The sequence below is a fragment of the Theropithecus gelada genome, chromosome X (assembly GCF_003255815.1).
Source record: "Theropithecus gelada isolate Dixy chromosome X, Tgel_1.0, whole genome shotgun sequence".
Taxonomy (NCBI): Eukaryota; Metazoa; Chordata; class Mammalia; order Primates; family Cercopithecidae; genus Theropithecus; species Theropithecus gelada.
Genome location: NC_037689.1, coordinates 17729590 through 17749405, shown reverse-complemented (window position 1 = coordinate 17749405; position 19816 = coordinate 17729590). Strand labels below are relative to the sequence as shown.

General features: G+C 39.0%; 1 protein-coding gene across 4 annotated transcripts in view; it reads right to left on the bottom strand.

Annotated features, from left to right (window-relative positions):
* CASK (calcium/calmodulin dependent serine protein kinase) overlaps window positions 1-19816 on the bottom strand; it is a 392463-nt gene that overhangs the window by 18709 nt on the left and 353938 nt on the right. For 2 of the 4 annotated variants that reach the window (XM_025372348.1, XM_025372349.1), the window contains exons 19-22: window positions 19267-19335; window positions 17835-17870; window positions 15959-16155; window positions 5053-5168 (exon numbers count right to left, since the gene is read on the bottom strand). In XM_025372348.1, coding sequence (XP_025228133.1) covers window positions 5053-5168; window positions 15959-16155; window positions 17835-17870; window positions 19267-19335 — 418 coding nt within the window. The remainder of the gene's footprint in view (window positions 1-5052; window positions 5169-15958; window positions 16156-17834; window positions 17871-19266; window positions 19336-19816) is intronic. The other 2 variants (XM_025372350.1, XM_025372351.1) reach the window with 1 other exon arrangement.

Sequence of the window (19816 nt, the reverse complement as noted above, 5' to 3'; positions counted from 1 at the left end):
TCATTTAATAGAAATTCAACAATAACCTTATACAAAAGCCAGTGGATTTTATATACTAGCATAGACATTTTATCGAGAATAGTTACAAGAAAACCTCTTCAGAGAGTGTAGACATGGAAGCCTTTTGCTTTTCACTTTGTACTGTCCTGTACCATGTGTAATTTCTAACCATGTGTGCCTATTATTTTTATTATTATTATTATTGAGACAGGGTCTCACTCCTTCACCCAGGTTGGAGTTCAGTGGTGGGATCTTGGCTCACTGTAGCCTCTGCCTCCCGGGTTCAAGTGATTCTCCTGCCTCAGCCTCCCAAGTAGCTGGGATTACAGGCGTGCACCACCATACCCAGCTAAGTTTTGTATTTTTAGTAGAGATGGGGTTTTGCCATGTTGGCCAGGCTGGTCTCGAACTCCTGGCCTCAAGTGATCTGCCCACCTTGGCCTCCCAAAGTGCTGGGATTACGCATGAGCCACTGCGCACAGCCTATTATTATTTTTAATGCCAACAGGGCAGTGAGTGAGATTATGGGTCACTTTTCGTTTCCTTTAGAGTTGCTTGTATTCCAGAAAAAAAAAGAATAGCTTTTAAAGTCAATAGTACTAACTTGTGGTATTAAGCATAATTTAAACACACCTATGAATGGTACTGTAGAAATCCCCTATGTTCAAATATGTGTATGTAAACATTTCGGGGCTCTAACATTTAAGAAAACAAATTAATGAAAACTTCCTAAATTTTTAAAAAGTTTACATTAGTAACTTGATCTAAAATGACTTTTGGAAGTTCTGGGGGCTGAGGAATCTCAATGCCTCTAGAGTTCAGTTGTTCTAGCCACACTACAATGCTTTTTGCACCAAGTATACATGGCTAGAAACCTTTTATGTGTTACAGAAAATGTATTTGCTGTAAAAGCTACACACACCATAATCAAATCTATTCCCAAGGATTCAGAAATACTGTCTGGCACAGTTTGCTCATATTACCCTGATTTCCTGCTAAACTACTTAACATTCCAGACACTTCTTTTAAGTATTTATGTAACTACTTTCCAGGTTGAATTTTTTCCATAAAAAAGTCATTAACGTTGAATCCTTGTCTCAGTTGGAAATGCTATCAAGATCTTCAAATACTATAAAGACCTCCAATTCAAAAGAGCATTGCACACTGGTAGCATTGGGTTAAGAAGTAGATACTTGAATGCCCGCAGGGGTCAGGTAGCTAATGTGGTTGAATGAAGTGGGCCAGGTGCAAAAACAGGGAGTGGTGTGGACAGCATGTGCTGGAGAATGAGTGACCATTCAAAGGCCACATTAACCACCCAGAGTTACTGCGAGAGAAAGTGGGCCTGGTATTGCTGCATTCCTTGTTCTTCTAAGGGAACTCTGAAACCCAAATTTTTATGTTAAATATCCTGACTTTCACATGTGATGACTTATTAAAATTTATTTTAAACACTGTGTGTGTGGGAGTTAGAGGGATAAAATTTACTCATGGGTCAAATTCAGCGAATAGGCTGTCACTTTATGATGGGAATTGTAGGTAACACAGTCTGAACAGAATTCCACTTTAACAAGCTATGTAGAATTTCCTAGTGACAAAAATGGAAATAATTCTAGTGTTATCATTCCCACCAGTTCTAGATAATGACAAAATTCCCAACCTTCATTTGTACCACAAATACAAATAATGCCAGAATTTGATAAGGTTTGGATCTTGCCATCAATATATGATGAATTCTCAAAGATTTGAAGCAGGAAACAAAACATACGGCCTTTATTTTAATTAACTGAGTAGTAGCAGAAGAACAGAGTACTGTATTTTACCATCAACTTCTAAAGAAGCCAGAAAAATCCTTTTGAGATCTTGTTTTATCTGTGGCCCATGAGCCCATCTAGTTTGGTATGAAAGGCTATGATATTTCTCAAAGCAACTGCCTCACCAGTGGAGGTCAATAGTATTTGTTTCTCAGTCTTTTAGAGCAATTCTTTATAAGGACACTTCTGTACATTGGGATGATCTTTCATCATAGCTAAAAGCAGAACAGCTGATTAAATACTTGACAGTTTGATCTCTTGTAAAGCAAAGGTAATACTAAGCAAGTGGTTCTTCTGGACTTTCTAATGAACAAAATGGAAGAGTTGGTTGATGATGCAGAAGAAACCTGAAGAGATGGTGACAGAAAGGAATGCTAGGCTTTGCAGGCAGTGTATTTCAGAAAGTCCAGGAAAAAAGTTGGGAATCTTCTTCCAGAAAGAGACACTAAAAAGAGAGCTCACAGTGATTATTTTGCAGGCGAGGGAAGCCTAACAATGATATCCTGACTAGAGAATCACAAATAGGCCTAAACACAAAGTTCTACAAAGACACTTAAGGGTCTCTGCAAGGACCATCCAAGAAGCTCAGACTTTCTTTCAAAGGAGGGCCTTATACACAGTGACACACACTGACATGTAGAACAACCCCTCAAGCATGGCAAGGAAAGTTCTGATGCCCAGAAGACCGCTGGTTAGGAAAATACTGATGATACCAAACAGGTGGTGGCAGTAGGCTCCCCTGTCCTCTCAACCCCTCCTTTCTTCATTCTAAGCTGACAAGAACTTAGAGAGGTCAATGGTTTGGGATAGGAGGTAAGTGTCAAAAGACAGAGGAAAAAACAATTCTATTCTACCCCTATTAGGCTCCTGCCTTCTATGTCAAGGGTAATAGCTTTCAACCTGGATAGGCAATGTCTACCAGAGAGCAAGAGCCTGAGATAGACAGTACAAGAATACTTGGCTTCATTGAATGATTGCTGTTTGTCAGGCCCAGTGATGAAAGAACCTGAGACCTACTGATCTTTAGAATTAGAAAAGATATCCTTGATTAACCTAATTCCCTCATTTCAAGGCCCGCAGAAGCGAAGTGATTTGCCCAAATTGCACACTCAGGTGTGCTAATTCCTGGTCCTATCTCCAGCTGCCTATTAAGCTTACAGGCGTGTTTGCAGAACCACTGTGCACCACCTAACGGGAATCAGAGAATGGGAACAATGGAAGAAGACCAGTGATGCCCTGATGGCGAAAGAGTGGAAAAAGTGAAAACACACACACACACACAAAAGTGAAAACACTGGCTGCCAGATTGAATGCTGATTCTCTGGCAAAATTCTTAAATGAATGATTAAATTGATTCTTTGACAGTATTTAGAGAATTCTAGTTTTTCAATGAATTAATTTCTTACTTTCCTCAGAGCTGAATTAAAGAATACTGGCAAACTGAATACTCATGTTTACATACCCTCTATTAGTACAGCATAAATCTAATGATGAACTGACAGCCTGAACCAGCCATTTCTTCGCTTTTCTAGGTGTAAGTTACTTTCAATGCCATCTATATCTATGTATCATTTAACACTGTTGCAAAAATTATAAGGTGAGATGCATACATTTCTCAATTTATATGTCAACACATCTCCTTGTCAGCCTATTAGATTGTGTTAGACTGTTAGAAGCTGACAGAAATAAGGGCAACTAAGGAGACTTGGTAATAACCACTGACGTTTTGTGTGAAGCAACATTCTGCTGATACTGCTGTGCATTTCTATTTATTTCATTTTTATTTTGTATAGATAGGGTATTGCTATGTTGCCCAGGCTGGCCTCAAACTCCTGGGCTCAGGCAATCTTCCTGCCTCAGCCTCCTAAGTAGCTGGGATTACAGGCACCACCACCGTGACTGGCTCTGCAGGGCATTTCTTCAAATAGTATACTTGAGCATTTACTTAATAGTTGCTACATTTTGTGTAACTAGTCTGCTTTAACTATTTCTTCCCTTCATAAAACCAAAAAAGCCATTATGAAACTGCTGCTCTGTAGTAGCACATAATCAGAAATTATACTGTTTTTGGAAATAAAAATGTGGTACAATGTAACTAACGAGAAGGGAATGATTCCTTATTTAACTGAGCTGTTTAAACTTAACCCATGTGGCCACTCACATTCATTCCACATTATACAGCAGTTTGAAATGTTTACTTTTAATTTCTGATTGAGAAATGAACAATTCAGAGTATGTTATAACATTTACAGAGAAAAATGCATTTCATACTTGTCAGAAACATTATGCCATCAATCTGGGTATGCATGACTGGATTCACTTGATTTTTTTGGCCACATTTCTAATTTTTGGAGCTATTTCTGAAACCTTGGGAACTAACCTAATGCCAGTCAGGACTTTCAATTCCTCAGAAAAAGTTCCTTATAAAAGGAGTCATATTAAGAAGTTATTGAAAATAACTTCTTACGTTAGCACTCCTGTATACCACTATGCATTTTCTTTAGCTTAAGTTGCACCCTGTGAATCTTCTGGATATTCTATTGCAACAACAGATCATGCTTTTTTGGTATTAATTTCTGTTTTTAACAAGACAAGTGAACATTTTGACTTAAGTTGAATACAAACTTCCATATGGGCAAACATACATACTATAAAGGGAAGGCCAAGATAAGATTCTTGCTCTTGTGGGAGCTTGGAAATATCATGAGGGAAGAAGACTACTCACAGAAATGGACAAAACCAAGTTAGTGTCCATGTCATTTGTACTCTTTCAAACCAACCACAGAACCATTTGTGACACAGTTCTCTGATAAGAGCACACCTCTACCCTTAGATGTTTATCACAGGGCCACGCCCAAGGGCCAGGCAGGAGCCAGAGGGGAGGAGATCTGTTCAAGACCAATCCCAGCCAAGGAGATAAGAATCCTGGCTACTCAGCAAACTCTCAGGCTTTCATTTCTCAGGGGAGGACTTAACATGTTGGATTCTTTTCATTCCAGAAGATACTATTTCAAAATAACATTTTTGTCCTATAAAGTATAGCTCTGTAAAATATCTAGCAAATAACCAACATATTAATTGGAGGTAGGGGTTTCTTAAAGGTTTTGAAAGTTGATGACGATCTCATATGGTAGAATTTTTTGGATAGAGAACACTGAAGACTGAATTAAAATATTACATCTCTTTACGTCTTGGAGATGCTTAACCCAGCCTCAGTAACAGTCGTGCTTTTCCCTACCTGCATTGTGCTTTGCCAAATATTTATCTTTGTACTGCTTCTTTTTCTTGCCAAACCAAGTACAGCTGGCCTGCTGCTCCTGTTTGGTCTTCTCCATGGCAATGCAAGCTACTCGCCTAGCACACATAAAAATAAAAATAAAATAAAATGAATTTATAGTTCTGGTTGATAAAATAGAAGAGTCATCCATTTGAAGAATTTACATAAAACAGCATAACCATACTCATTCTAATCTTTTAAAAAATTTGGACAAAGGCTATTCTTTGGTTTTCATGACAATTTCCTAGAAATGTTTTTAAAGTATAGGCTTATACTAAAATGGCATGGTACTCCTTGAACATATACTGACAACACAGATTAGATGCCTAAACATGTGGCCATGAGATACAGTAGAATGTTTCAACACAGGCCTGGTTTGAATTCTGGCTTTGTCACTTGTTAGCTGGTACTGAGCACTTAATGTTAGACACTTTTCTAGGAACTTTACATGTATTAACTCCTTTAATCTTTCTAACAACAGCTTAATAAATGGTACTACTGCTACATGGAGATTCTAATATAAGATATAAAAAGTGTGCTCTGATTAAATTCACAGTTATAACCACAATCAGGACATTATAATTTTGATCTATAACATCCAGCATTGGTAACATAAACAAACATGATGTTAAAAAGTTGCTCTTTTAGGTTCAGTCTAAGCAAATACTTACTTTTCAGGATACTGCCACAGAAGACTTTGCTCTCTTAATGATTTTGCTCATGGGGGCTAACCAAGGGTCCCCAAGTGACTCACATATAAGAGTCCAAAATCACGATCGGAATGCCATATGGTGCTATTGTAAATGGCAAGTTACTTTCCAATGACATTGTACTGATTTACACTCCCACCAGCAGTGTATGAACATTCCTACTGTTCCACTTCCTTGGCAACACTTGGTATTACCCATCTTTAACTTTAGCCATCATGGTGGATGAATAATGGAATACCACTGTGTTTTTAATTTACATTTTAGTTTACGTTTCACTCATTAGTAAGATTGATCATTTTTTCATATGTTTATTGGCTACTGAATTTCTTCTTTTGTAAAGTGTCTGTTCAAGTCTTTTGACCATTCTTCTATTCAGTTGTCTTTTTCTCATAGATTTGTAGAAATTCTTTATATAGTCTGGATATTATGCTTTTGTCAGTTATTAATATATGTGTTGCAGACATCTTCTTCTACTCTGTGGCTTGCCTTTTTGCTCTCTTTATGGTATCATTTGATGAGCATAACTTATTAGTTTTAATTTAGTCAAATTTATCAGTCTTTTCTTTAATGGGAAGTATTTTTGATATCTTAAGAAATCCTCAGCCAGGTGCGATGGCTCATGCCTGTAATCCCAGCACTCTGGGAGGCTGAGGCAGGTGGATCACTTGAGCTCAGGAGTTCACACCAGCCTGGGCAACATGGCGAAACCCCATCTCTACTAAAAATACAAAAATTAGCTGGGTGCGGTGGCATGTGCCTGTAGTCCCAGCTACTCCAGATGCTGAGACAGGAGAATTACTTGAGCCTGAGAGGTGGAGGTTGCAGTGATTTGAGATCATGCCAGTGCATTCTAGCCTGGGCAACTGAGCGAGACCTTGTGTAAAAAAAACCAAAAATGAAATTCTTAGCAGGGGATTTCCCAACACTTTGGGAGGCCAAGGAGGGAGGCTCACTTGGGGCCAGGAGTTTGAGACCAGCCTGAGCAACATAGCAAGACCCTATCTCTAAAAAAAAAAAAAAAAAAAAAAAAAATTTGCTGGTGTGATGTTATGTGCCTGTAGTCCCAGCTACTAGGGAGGCTGAAGCAGGATCACTTGAGTACAGGAGTTCCAAGCTGCAGTCAGCCAAGACTACACCACTGCACTCCAGCCTGGGAGACAGAGACCCTGACTTTAGAAAAATAAATAAAAATAAAAAGAAATCCTTCCTTGTCCCAGAAGATATTCTCCAATATTACCTTCTCAAAGTTTATAGTTTTGTCTTTTACATTTCGGGTATTAATGTACTAGTACTGCTGTTTTTTCTGTTTTTGAGACAGAGTCACCTTGTGATGCCCAGGCTGGAGTGCAGTGGTGCAATCTCGGCTCACTGTAACCTCTGCTTCCTAGGTTCAAGTGATTCTCATGCCTCAGCCTCCTGAGTAGGTGGGATTACAGGCGTGTGCCACCATGCCTGGCTAATTTTTGTATTTTTTTAGTAGAGATGGGGTTTCACCATGTTGGCCAGGCTGGTCTTGAACTCCTGACTTCGTGCGATCCACCTGCCTTGGCCTCCCAAAATGCTGGGATTACAGGCGTGAGCCACTGTGCCCGGCCTAGAACTGATTTTTGCTTATGGTGTAAAGGAGGGGTCCAATTCCTTTTTTCTTCCTAATGGATACCCAATTGTCCCACATTATTGAAAAGCCTGTCCATTCCTCATTGCTGTGCACATCAAGTGTCCATTTATGTATGGGAGTGTTTTCAGGTTCTCTATTCCTTTGTGGTCTATTTGAGCATACCTAATTATCTCTAAACCTATACCTTATTATCTTGTTTACTATAGCTTTATAACAAGTCTTGGTATCTGGTAGAGCAAGACCTCCTTCCTTGTTCTTCAAGAGCATCTTGGCTATTCCTGACCTTGTGCATTTCCATGTAGACTTTAAAATTAGCTTGTCAATTTCAAAACTGTTGGGATTGCATCTTATCTATGAAATCTATCTAGGAGGAATAGACATCTCTATAATACTGAGTCTTCCAGTCCTTGAACACAGTATGTCTCTCCATTTACTTATATCTTTTTAAATGTTTATATATATATATATATATATTTTTTTTTTTTGGTTGTTGTTGTTGTTGTTGTTTTTTCCCCGAGACAGAGTCTTGCTCTGTCGCCCAGGCTGGAGTGCAGTGGTACAATCTTGGCTCACTGTTACTTTGACCTCCTGGGTGCAAGCAATCCTTCCGCTTCAGGTTCCTAAGTAGCGGACTACAGGTGCATGCCACCTAATTTTTTTTTTTCTTGAGACAGAGTGTCGCTCTGTCACCCAGGATGGAGTGGAGTGGCACGATCTCAGCTCACTGCAACCTCTGTCCTCCCGGGTTCAAGTGATTCTCCCTGCCTCAGCCTCCCAAGTAGCTGGGATTACAGGTGCCCGCCACCATGCCCAGCTAATTTTTGTATTTTTAGTAGAGATGGGGATTCGCCATGTTGGCCAGGCTGGTCTCAAACTCCTGACCTCAGGTGATCTGCCTGCCTCGGCCTCCCAAAGTGCTGAGATTACAGGTGTGAGCCACCGGGCCTGGCCTAATTTTTGTATTTTTGTAGAGACCGGATCTTGCTCTGTTACTCAGGACAGTCTCAAACTTCTGGGCTCTAGTAATCTGCCTGCTTTGGCCTCCAAAAGTGCTGGGATTACAGGCATGAGCCATTGTACCTGGTCTCAATAAATTTTATAATTTATTCTGTAAATGTCTTGACATCTTTGTTAGATTTATTCCTAGGTTATTTTATTTTTTGAGACAGAGTCTCTCTCTGCCGCCCAGACTGGAGTGCAGTGGCACAATTTTGGCTCACTGCAATCTCCACCTTCCAGGCTTGACATATTCTCATGCCTCAGCCTCTTGAGTAGCTGGGACTACAGGTGTGCACCACTACACCCAGCTAATTGTTGTATATATATATTTTCTTTTAGTAGAGATGGGGTTTCGCCATGTTGGCCAGTCTGGTCTTTTTTTTTTCTTTTTTTTTTTGAGACGGAGTCTCGCTCTGTCGCCCAGGCTGGAGTGCAGTGGCGCAATCTGGGCTCACTGCAAGCTCCGCCTCCCGGGTTCATGCCATTCTCCTGCCTCAGCCTCCCGACTAGCTGGGACTACAGGCGCCCGCCACCTCGCCCGGCTAGTTTTATGTATTCTTTTTAGTAGAGACGGGGTTTCACTGTGTTAGCCAGGAAGGTCTCGATCTCCTGACCTCGTGATCCGCCTGTCTTGGCCTCCCAAAGTGCTGGGATTACAGGCTGGAGCCACCGCGCCCGGCCGGCCAGTCTGGTCTTGAACTCCTGGTCTCAAGTGATCCGCCCACCTAGGCCTCCCAAAGTGCAGGGATTACAGGCGCGAGTCACCACGCCTGGCCATTTTTAAATAAAGGCTTTGTAAATGGTATTTTAAGAAACACTTTGTAATACTAAAAATTTCAGACACATACAAGGATATAGTGTAATGAAACCCAGCTATCTACAACCCAGCTTTGACAATTATTAGTCATAGTTTATTTTTTTATTATTTTTTATTTATTTATTTTTGAGACAGAGTCTCACTCTGTTGCCCAGGTTGGAGTGCAGTGGCACGATCTCGGCTCACTGCAACCTCCGCCTCCCGGGTTCCAGCAATTCTCCTGTCTCGGCCTTCCAAGTAGCTGCGATTACAGACACCTGCCACCATGCCCAGCTAATTTTTTTGGTATTTTTAGTAGAGATGGGGTTTCACCATGTTGGCCAGACTGGTCTCGAACTCCTGACCTCAGGTGATCCACCTGTCTCGTCCTCCCAAAGTGCTGGATTACAAGCGTGAGCCACCGCACCTGACCTTATTTCATTTATACCACCTTATCCTAGATTATTTTGGAACAAATCCAAGAATATAGTTTTCTTCTGAAATCCCTTTAAAATCTATAGGTTCCCTCTCCCTCCTCTTTCTTTTCTTACAATTTGTTTGTTGTAGAAACTGGTTGTTTGTCCTTTAGTTTCTGTAGAGTCTGGATTTTTCTGACTGTGTACCTGTGGTATCTTTAGTATGTCTCTCTGTCCTTTGTATTTCCTGCAAATAGGTAATAAAATCTAGAGGCCTAATCAGATCCAGTTTTGTTTTGTGTGTGTGCAAAAACATTTTATAATATTACTGTGTTGCAAGTGGTGTTATGTATGGTACCCTTTAAAAGTTTTATTTTCTGTTTGTGGCTTATAAATATAATTGGTTTTCGTATATTGATTTTATATCAGCAAACTTTCTAAACCTTGCTGTTAATTCTAATTGTCTACAGATTCCTTTGACTTCTACACACAGAATCATATCATCTGCAAATTTTTTTCCTTTCTAGTAATGTTAGTTGTAGGTTTACTATACATGTCCTTTATCAGGTTAAGTTCCCCTCAATTCACAGTTTATGAGACTTTTAATCTGATTGGGTTTTGAATTTTACCAAATGCTTTTTCTGCATCTATTGATATGACTATGTGGATTTTCTTCTTTAGTCTGTTAATCTAGTGGATCGGCAGATTGGTTTAGAAATGCTGAACCAGCCATGCATTCCCAGTACAAACTCCACTGGCTCATAATATATCATCTTTTTAATATATTGCTGGATTCAATTTGCTAATATTTTGCTGAGGAGTTTTACTTCTGTGTTCATGACAGATACTGGTACGTAGTTTCCTTTTCTTAAACTGCCTTTACTGAGTTTTGGTATCAGGGTAACATTGACATCATAAAATGATTTGGGAAGTGTTATTTTCTATTTTCTTAAGGAGGCTGCCTTGCCTTCCATGTCTCTTACCCACTCTTGTTCACTGAAGTTTTTATGTATTTATTTTTGGTTGGGGGAAAGACATTTATTGGAAAATACTGCGAACTCTCAGTAATAGTATCAAAGTCCATCTTCATATACTATGTGGCATACAGAGGAGGCTGATGAAGGCTTGCTTTGGGGATTCTTCTGGTGCAAGTCAGTATGTGCTATTAGTCAGAACAAAAAGGCATAAGATCTTTGGAAACAAACAGAATTGAGGAATTTTTTGACAGGTTAAGGCACAAAATCGTGACCTTGTGAAGCTTATGTTACAATGTAGAGAGTATCTTATAATAAATGTTTTTAAGCTTAAAACATAAAAATACACGTTCCCAGGAAAAATTTGTGGCATTGTCTCATGTGGTGTGATGACAGAGGAATGAAATTGATTTTTACCAGACACTCCAGAAATAAACATTATCTTTTTTAGCTCAGTAAGTGCATGGAAACCGTGTTAGGGTTAAGGTCAACCTGGAAGGAAATTTCAAACACATGCTTAACAATTTATTGATGGCTTAGATCAGGATCTTGTAGGCAAGACAAGGGGAGGGATGACAGAGCCTGGGAGCTAAAATATATCGAAGACTAGATTGATGTGCCTAGAGTAAGGCATTTGGGTCCAAAAAAACTGATTTCTCATCTAGAAAATGTGAAGAATGTGACTTGGTAGCAACACATTTGAACAAAGTTTTGGGGGTCTGGCTGATAAAATTGTTTCAAATCTTTCTTGTTAGTATTGCATGCCCACTGACATCCCAGAGGTCAATTCAGTTTCTAAGCAAAGGAAAACTGATCTTTCTCTTCTGCCAGGAATAGCTTACTCAGGTCTTGGGGTACACACTGACCAGTGGGCCTCTTTCTTATCATCCCAGTTAAAATCCCTTTCTCTCTATATATATTTTACAACTTTAACAGTTCAGTTTTTTGGCAATATATTGAACATATTTAAAGCATACAAATTTATCAGTTTTGATATCTGTATACATCCCATGAAACTATCACTACAATCAAGAAAAACATATTCATAGCCAGGTGCGGTGGCTCACACCCATAATCCCAACACTTTAGGAGGTCGAGGTGGGCAGACCACCTGAGGTCAGGAGTTCAAGACCAGCCTGGCCAACATAGTGAGACCTCATCTCTACTGAAAATTAAAAAATTAGCCAGGCGTGGTGGCGGGCACCTGTAATCCCAGCTACTTGGGAGGCTGAGACAGGAGGATCGCTTGAGTCCAGGAGTTCCAGGCTGCAAGGAGCAAGATTGCACCACGGCACTCCAGCCTGGGAGACAGAGAAATACCTTGACTTTAGAAGAATAAAAAATAAATAAAAAATAAAAATGGCTGGGCATGGTGGCTCACGCCTGTAATCCTAGCACTTTCGGAGGCCGAGGCAGGCAGATCACTTGAGGTCAGGAGCTCAAGACCAGCCTGGCCAATACGGTGAAACCCTGTCTCTACTAAAAATACAAAAAACTAGCCAGGCATGGTGGCAGGTGTCTGTAAACCCAGCTACTCGGGAGGCTGAGGCAGGAGGATCACTTGAACTGGGGAGGCAGAGGTTACAGTAAGCTGAGATTGCGCCACTGCATTCCAGCCTGGGCGACGGGATGAGACTCCATCTCCAAAAAAAGAAAAACATATTCATTACCCCCAGAATTTCCTCATGCTTCTCTGTAATTCCTCCCTTCCTCCACCCCTATCCCTAGGCAACTGTCATTATAGATAAGTTTGCATTTTCCAGAAGTTTATGTAAATGGAATCATATAGCGTGTGCTCTTTTTTGCCTGGCTTCTTTCACTCAGCATAATGATCTTGTGTTTCATCCATATTGCTGCAGATATCAATAGTTTGATCCTTTTTATTGCTGAGTGGCATTCCATTGTATGGATATATCACAATTTATTGATCTATTCACCTACTGATGAAACTTCAAAAAAATTTTAGCCATTCTAATAGGTGTGACCACTGAGATTTTAATTTTGTTACAGGATGTTTTCCCCTGGATGTTCTTTCGGTTCTTTTTAAAATCTGCTATGTCATTAGAAATTTTTTCTGCTCTCTGAAAATATTTTACAAGCTTATTATTGATTTGTAAAAACCTGGGCTAGGCGCGGTAGCTCATGCTTGTAATCCCAGCACTTTGAGAGGCTAAGGTAGAAGGATCACTTGAGCCTAGGAGTGGGAGATCAGCTTGGGCAACATAGTGAGACCTCATCTCTACAAAAAAAAAAAAAAAAGAAAAAGAAAAAAATTAGCTGGGTGTGGTGGTGCGCGCCTGTTGTCCCAGGTACTGGGAAGGCTGAGGTGGGTGGATTGCTTGGGTCCAGGAGGTCGAGGCTGCAGTGAGCTGTGATCATGCCATTGCACTCCAGCCTGGGTGACAGCACAAGACCTTGTCTCAAAAACAAACCAACCAACCTGGTAAGCTTATTTTAAAAATCTTTGTCTCTTAATTCCAATACATGCAGTAGGTTTGGATTTGTTTCTATCATCTGTCATTTCTGTTGGGTCTTACTTGTTTCCTTGTGTGCCCGATAATTTTGACTTGCTGGCTACTGCCCTGGAAAAAGTTTATGTCGGGTGGATAGGATGAAGTTAGTGGGGGTTAGGATAAAAGTGTTTGCCTTCATATGAACCCGGGAGGCGGAGCTTGCAGTAAGCCGAAATCACGCCACTGCGCTCCAGCCTGGGCCACAAAGCGAGACTCCGTCTCAAAAAAAAAAAAAAAAAAAAAAGTCTTTGCCTTCAGAGACTTTCTTTCTGTTTACACCATACATCTGAAATTATTAGTAAAGGAAGGGGAAACTTCAAATCAAGTACATGGCTTCAGCTCCCCTGGCTGCCCCAGGCTATGTGTACCTGGGTGCAAATCCATTCAAGGTGGACTGGTGGCCGCAATTTTTTCAGGGGAAGTTTGTTCCCAATTTCCTCATCTTTTGCTTTGCTCAGTGACAAGGCAGCTTTCTCTATAATCTTCTGGTGTTGAAGGGAAATAAGGGCATGCTTATCTGTCTCCTTTTATCCTGGGGGGATTGCCTTTTGCACTCCTAACAATGAGGAGTGTCTTCTAACAGATTTCCCAACTTGTAGTGGCCTTAGATCTTAACCGTGGTTCTCTGGCACAGAAGTGTTCAGTAATGACAAATGCCCTGTTTGCAAAATGGGCCATGTGGTAACTCTGATATTCCACTTATCATTCTGATTAAAGGCTTTCATATAAAAATTGGTCACTGAGGCCTGGTGCGGTGGCTCACGCCTGTAATCCCAGCACTTTGGGAGGCCGAGGCGGGCGGATCATGAGGTCAGGAGTTCAAGACCAGCCTGGCCAACATGGTGAAACCCTGTCTCTACTAAAAATACGTGGTGGCGGGTGCCTGTAATCACAGCTACTCGGGAGGCTGAGGCAGGAGAATCGTTTGAACCTGGGAGGTGGAGGTTGCAGTGACCCGAGATTGTGCCATTGCACTGTAGCCTGGGTGACAGGGCGAGACTCCGTCTCAAAAAAAAAAAAAAAATTGGTCACTGAGCTCCCCGATACCTCTTTTTATTCCCCCGAGACGGACTCTCACTCTGTTGCCCAGGCTAGAGCGCAGTGGCGCAATCACGGCTCACTGCAACCTCTGCTTCTCAGGCTCAAGCAATTCTCCTGCCTCAGCCTCCCAAGTAGCTGGGATTACAGGTGCCTGCCATCACACCTGGCTAATTTTTTTTTTTTTTTTTCGTATTTAGAGTATAGACGGGGTTTCATCATGTTGGTCAGGCTATCTTCGAACTCCTGACCTCAAGTGATCCGCCTGCCTCGGCGTCCGGAAGTGCTAGGATTACAGGTGTGAGTCACCGTGCCTGGCCCCTGATACCTTTTCAGCTATTCAGTGCTTTCAAGGTCATTTTAAAACATATTTTCTGCAGCACTTTTCATTGTTTTTTCATCCGGAGGATTTATCCAAATAATCTCATCCATCATTACGGGAAATAGGAAGCAAATCTGCTTTTTGCACTGCCATCACTCAGGATTCCTCCAGAGGACTCAGAGTTCTAGACACTGGTAAAACGTTTATATAGATGATCTGACTAGGCAGAAGAGGTCTGGAATCTACACAATTATTTTCAATAAATGCCCATAATATATGGTAACACTAAAGAAGACATTTTGTAAAATGTAAATATCAGTAAGAATATAATGGCATCATCATGACAACGACTTAGAGATTGCTTTCCTCCTGCTTATGCTTAAACTGTTTCTCGAAGATCAGACTGGAAGACAATGCCAGATGGAAGGCTGCTGCTTCTCCATTTGGGCCCACGTTTCCTTATGTATAAAATGATGGTATCTGAAGTCCTCATCAGCTCCAACATTCTAAATTTAATACTAGTTTTTGGGGAAACATGGGATAGCTGAAAGAGGCGATCAAGCAAAAGAGATTAACTGAGAGATCTCTTAACTAGTGAGAAAAATAGATAAAAGCAGGAAGAAATTTCTATGGACTCGATGTCTTCAGTCTCTTTTAGCTGGGTTCAAATATTTTAGGAGGAACTGGCAGAATGCTTAACGGCTGTTATTTTTGCCACATGAAACAAAACTCAGACATTATCTCTTTTGTGCTAGAAATAATCTGGTATATCGCCCAAGTACCAACAAAGGTAAAACCATCAATATTTTCCAAAAGACAGTTCAACTAAGGAAACTGTAATAATAATAGCAGAAATAGATTTTATCAAAATATACAGTGATCTGTGACTCCTCTTCCCTCAGTTAAAAACAGTGCCTAAAACCCCTAACTTTAGCCTGCTTTTAGGGCTTAAACTTTCTAGCAGAAAAGGTATTTTTAAACGACTGGCAAGGTAAAGAACAAAGCTTCTGACTACCCTTTTCTTCTAACAGTGAAATACATTTTATCTTCAAATACTCTGAGTGACACTGAAGCGCGGCACCTACGTTTTTTGCTGCTGGTGGGATGGGATGGGCATGAAAGCATGTAGAAGGGCAAGGAGAAGGTACATTTAAAAAATGCCATTCTAAAACAATTGCAACAGCATATAGGAGTGGAAGGCTCTGCTCTGAGACCATGACTTGGCTCAGGGCTGGTCAACGAATCTCTTTCCAGACCTTCCTTTCTTTGTGTGTAAAATGAAGCCCTGACTCTGTAACTGGGATCTCACTAGATACTGAAGATATAGAATTCTTGGATGACTAATTTAAATTTTGTTTGGCTCGTAAAGGAAGGAATATATCAAACAGGTTTTACACTCTAAAATAATATAAAATTGGAAAATGGATGGTCAGGGCTTAGTTTTTATAATCAAGCAAAATAAAACACGCATAAAAACATACCATTCCTGAAGTTCAGGAGAAGGAATGAGACCCGCGGTTCCATTTTTGGAGTTTTCCAGTTTACCCTGCCACCAATTATGATCATCCTTACTAATAATCTGGATGATGTCACCAACTCTGAATCGAATGCCAGCTTCTTTGCAGGGGATGAGGTCATCCTTGGCTGGATCATATTCAAATTGTGCTCTTACATAGATCTATAAAACAGGAGTTTGTAAGAAAGGATGCCATAGTGATGTGAAAGAGAAGTTAGCTCTAATGTCATAACCACACAGCAACACTTACAATACTAACAGGACATCAGATGGTGAAAGCAAAAACGATGCATGGAAATACGACACAAAAAACTTCTACCGCTAGAAACAATGTACTAGTAATCTTTGATGTGTATAGCTTCAAAACTTTGCTGTTTTTATTTGGAAGGAATACTTGAAATACTTGTTTAATAAGAATAAAGACTTAATTTATGCTTTTACTATAACAGAATAGGCTTATAATTATAGAAAAGTATGCTCGCTCTTTTTTAAACCTGCATTGGTGATGCTGGCATTATGGATAAGTTGTCATGACTGTGTGGCAGCCTTTAAGCCATAAATACTAGCAGTAGGATAGGTTTTAACCCTAAAGCAGCACATGAATTAAAACTAGCAAGAACTCTGGGTTGGTATCCTGCTGTAAAAATGCTTATATGACAACTGGCAGTGTGTCTACACACTGCTGATAAAGTTAAGTGTAACTCAAACGATTTTTTTAAAAGTTAAAAAAATAGCTTTATTTTTTTCTAATTTAGGTTTTAGGTTTGTATTTTACTCTTCTGAGAGAATAAAAATGAATTTGAACCCTAGTTTCCCCAATGTAACACTTGAAATCAGCACAGAGCTTCAAGACATGCATAGTTCCAGGTTCTGAGTTTTATGATATGTGAATTTACTTAGGAAATAGATTAGCATTCAAGGGTTTATTATATGGCAGCATTTTATGAATTATTTGATTTTTAAATGCTTTAAGATAAGGTAATTCATATCCCATGTTGCATCAATTATACAGTCTTAAGACAAAATTATGGGTGAATTCTATCAGGTACTAATTTATACATATCTTAACACTAAATCTGATTATTTTTAATACTATATTTCAAGATAAAAATGCCATAAAAATTCTATCTCTTGAAATTAAAATTGAATATTAATGTTTAAGTCACTGTAAAACCAACCTGAAGACTTTGGAACCACTGTGTGATTTTTTCTGTTTATTTTCAGCAATCCAGCCTATAAAATTAACAAGTCTCTGCATTTGCATTTAAAATCTATACCTCTAAAGTGCTGGCAATTTGAAAGTTACTTGCCAGTGTTAGGCAGCACTTAACTTTTCATGTTTGAACTAGCACAGGCATATCAGGATGTAAAGCCAAGATAATTTATATTCTTTTCTTATTTTTCATTGCAAATGGCTTTTAGAAATACACATGCAAATACAAACTTAAGAAAAAGCTTTCAACTTCAGAAAACTGTTGCTTAAAAATGTTCATCAGCAGGTACTTTTTAGTTATTCTTAGAATTCTAAGAATGTTATAACCTTTAAAATTCTTTTGCATGCCAGAGGCAGGCCCATAGGCCCCCCCGAAGGATGGATTCTTAACCGTTAATATAAAATTATCAGGTTGAAATTACAATAACCGTCACAGCTACAAAGATGTGAGGAAAAATTCTTTATAGAGAATTAGTCATGTGTAATGTGTTAAAATGAAATGGTACAAGCTCTCAATGCTCAAATGTTATGGTCCAAAATGCAAACATTATGGGATGGAAAGGGTTAATAAAGGATTGGCTATTAGCAGCTCAGTTTAGAGAAGTTTCTATAGAGGATATCTATTCACCTGTCGTCCTTTTGGTTGGGTAGTTGATGGCAAGTCCTGTAGAATAAAGCCAACCCAGGAGAAAAATTTTCATTTATTTTTCAAGAGTACAAAGTAATTTGTGTGTTCTGTTACAATATGGTTAAAAAAATGAGCTAGATTTAAGTTGTAAAGAGATAATATACATTATTCCATTTCTCAGAAATGTTGAGTTATCAAAAAAATCAAACCCAGGCCATTTAGCAGCAAGCTGAAGAAAGCAGGTAAGTTTAAGCAGAGAGATAATGTGTTCTTAAGAAACAACTCAGCATCTTCAACACAAAAGCCACTGCAAGTGAAACAGCCTATTAAAAATAAATAAATAAATAAAAGGAGCTGTTGCCCTTTTCAACTTAGTCACTGCAACCATTTAGATTTTGAAAAATTCAATGGCTATATGGCTTTTCATCTTAAAAGCATTAAATGTTAACTGTTACGAATGAATTCCTTTGGTAGCCTATTTTAAAGTTGAAAATAAAGTCGTAGAAAATTTTCTTTCATAATTTCTCTTACTGATATACTTAGAATATCATTCCATTTGAGATAATTTCTAAATTATTTACAATTTTACCTGATAAAAAAGTTGATACATTCTCAAACGGCAAATTAAAAGTCAGGATAGAAGAATACTGCTGCATTATTAGAACTCTCAATAATTTTAACTGGGTGATAAACAGCAGTATTAGCAACAAAAATATTGCCAACCTGCACCTGTTAAGTGCTTCCATTTGTTTAAATAAGTTAAAAACAATTCTTTCTATATTCCAAAATGGATAGTTCTGAAAAAATTTAAAACTCCAAATTCAAGTCAAATATAAAGTACTTTGTGTTAAAGATGTGATAACAGCGTGGCTTAAGTGCAGTTTGAAGCCAGTTCTTTTTGCTTTTCATATCCAGGCAAGGCTTATAATTCACAAAAATATGTGCACGTACCACAATAACAGAGGGCACACCAATTCGTAAACTTAGATAGCGGAAACTAAAACATGTTGCTGATATCACTCAGAATAGAAAACTACAAAGCCCAAGAATACCCAAATGCCTACTCTGCAAAATTTTTACATTTATCTTTTTCAAATTAAAAAATATTTAGAAGTTTAAACAAATTTCCATTTACATCGTTTGTATAGGTTTGAGCAAAGAAATACATACAAGTGGGGTGGCATAGAAATATTTTTAGAATGACCAAAGCAGTATTGAACTACATTTCTTCAAATTTAACTGCTGAAGGGAATTTTTAATGAGAAGGAAATGTTAAAAAAGATTTTCCAGGAGTAAAGTGCATTGTAGCTGTAGTAGCCTTGTATATCAGCAGAAGACACTATTTCCACTGAACACATGTAACTAGAACACTCATGGCAGGTGAGCACCAACAAAATTGTCACACTTTGCTGTGTGGAGCTAAAGTTCTTACCGAAACAGAATTGTTAGTGCTGCTATGACCATTAGCTGGGGACTGTCTGGAAGTGGAAGGGGAATCTCTCTGAAATAAGACACAAGGTTCATTAACACAGAACACCAGCACAGAAACACAGAGATATTTACATCAACAGTAACAACCACAGTCTGACAACCATTTCCTTTGAGGTTTGAGCTGCATAAGTGCCATACTGACTTGCTTGCATGATTTCACAGAAGTATGAAAAAAATTTTGCAGTTCGAAGGCTCACATATTATAAGTGATGACCGTGTCATTCATTTTAATCAATTCTTTCCTATCTCTAACATTCTATACCTTTTCTTTCTTTTAATGAGACCTAGAAGAGTGACTTGATATTAAACCCTATCAAGTATAAGATGACAAATATTACTATAAAATTATTGTGCTGAAGATCCCAACTGCCTAATTTTTATTAAAGATTAGGTTTGAAAAGCATTTAACAATTTTTAGTACCTCAGTGTCAAGAGTTACTAACTGACCCAATCTGAAGAGAAACAAACCTAAGATTTCACATGTTATAATT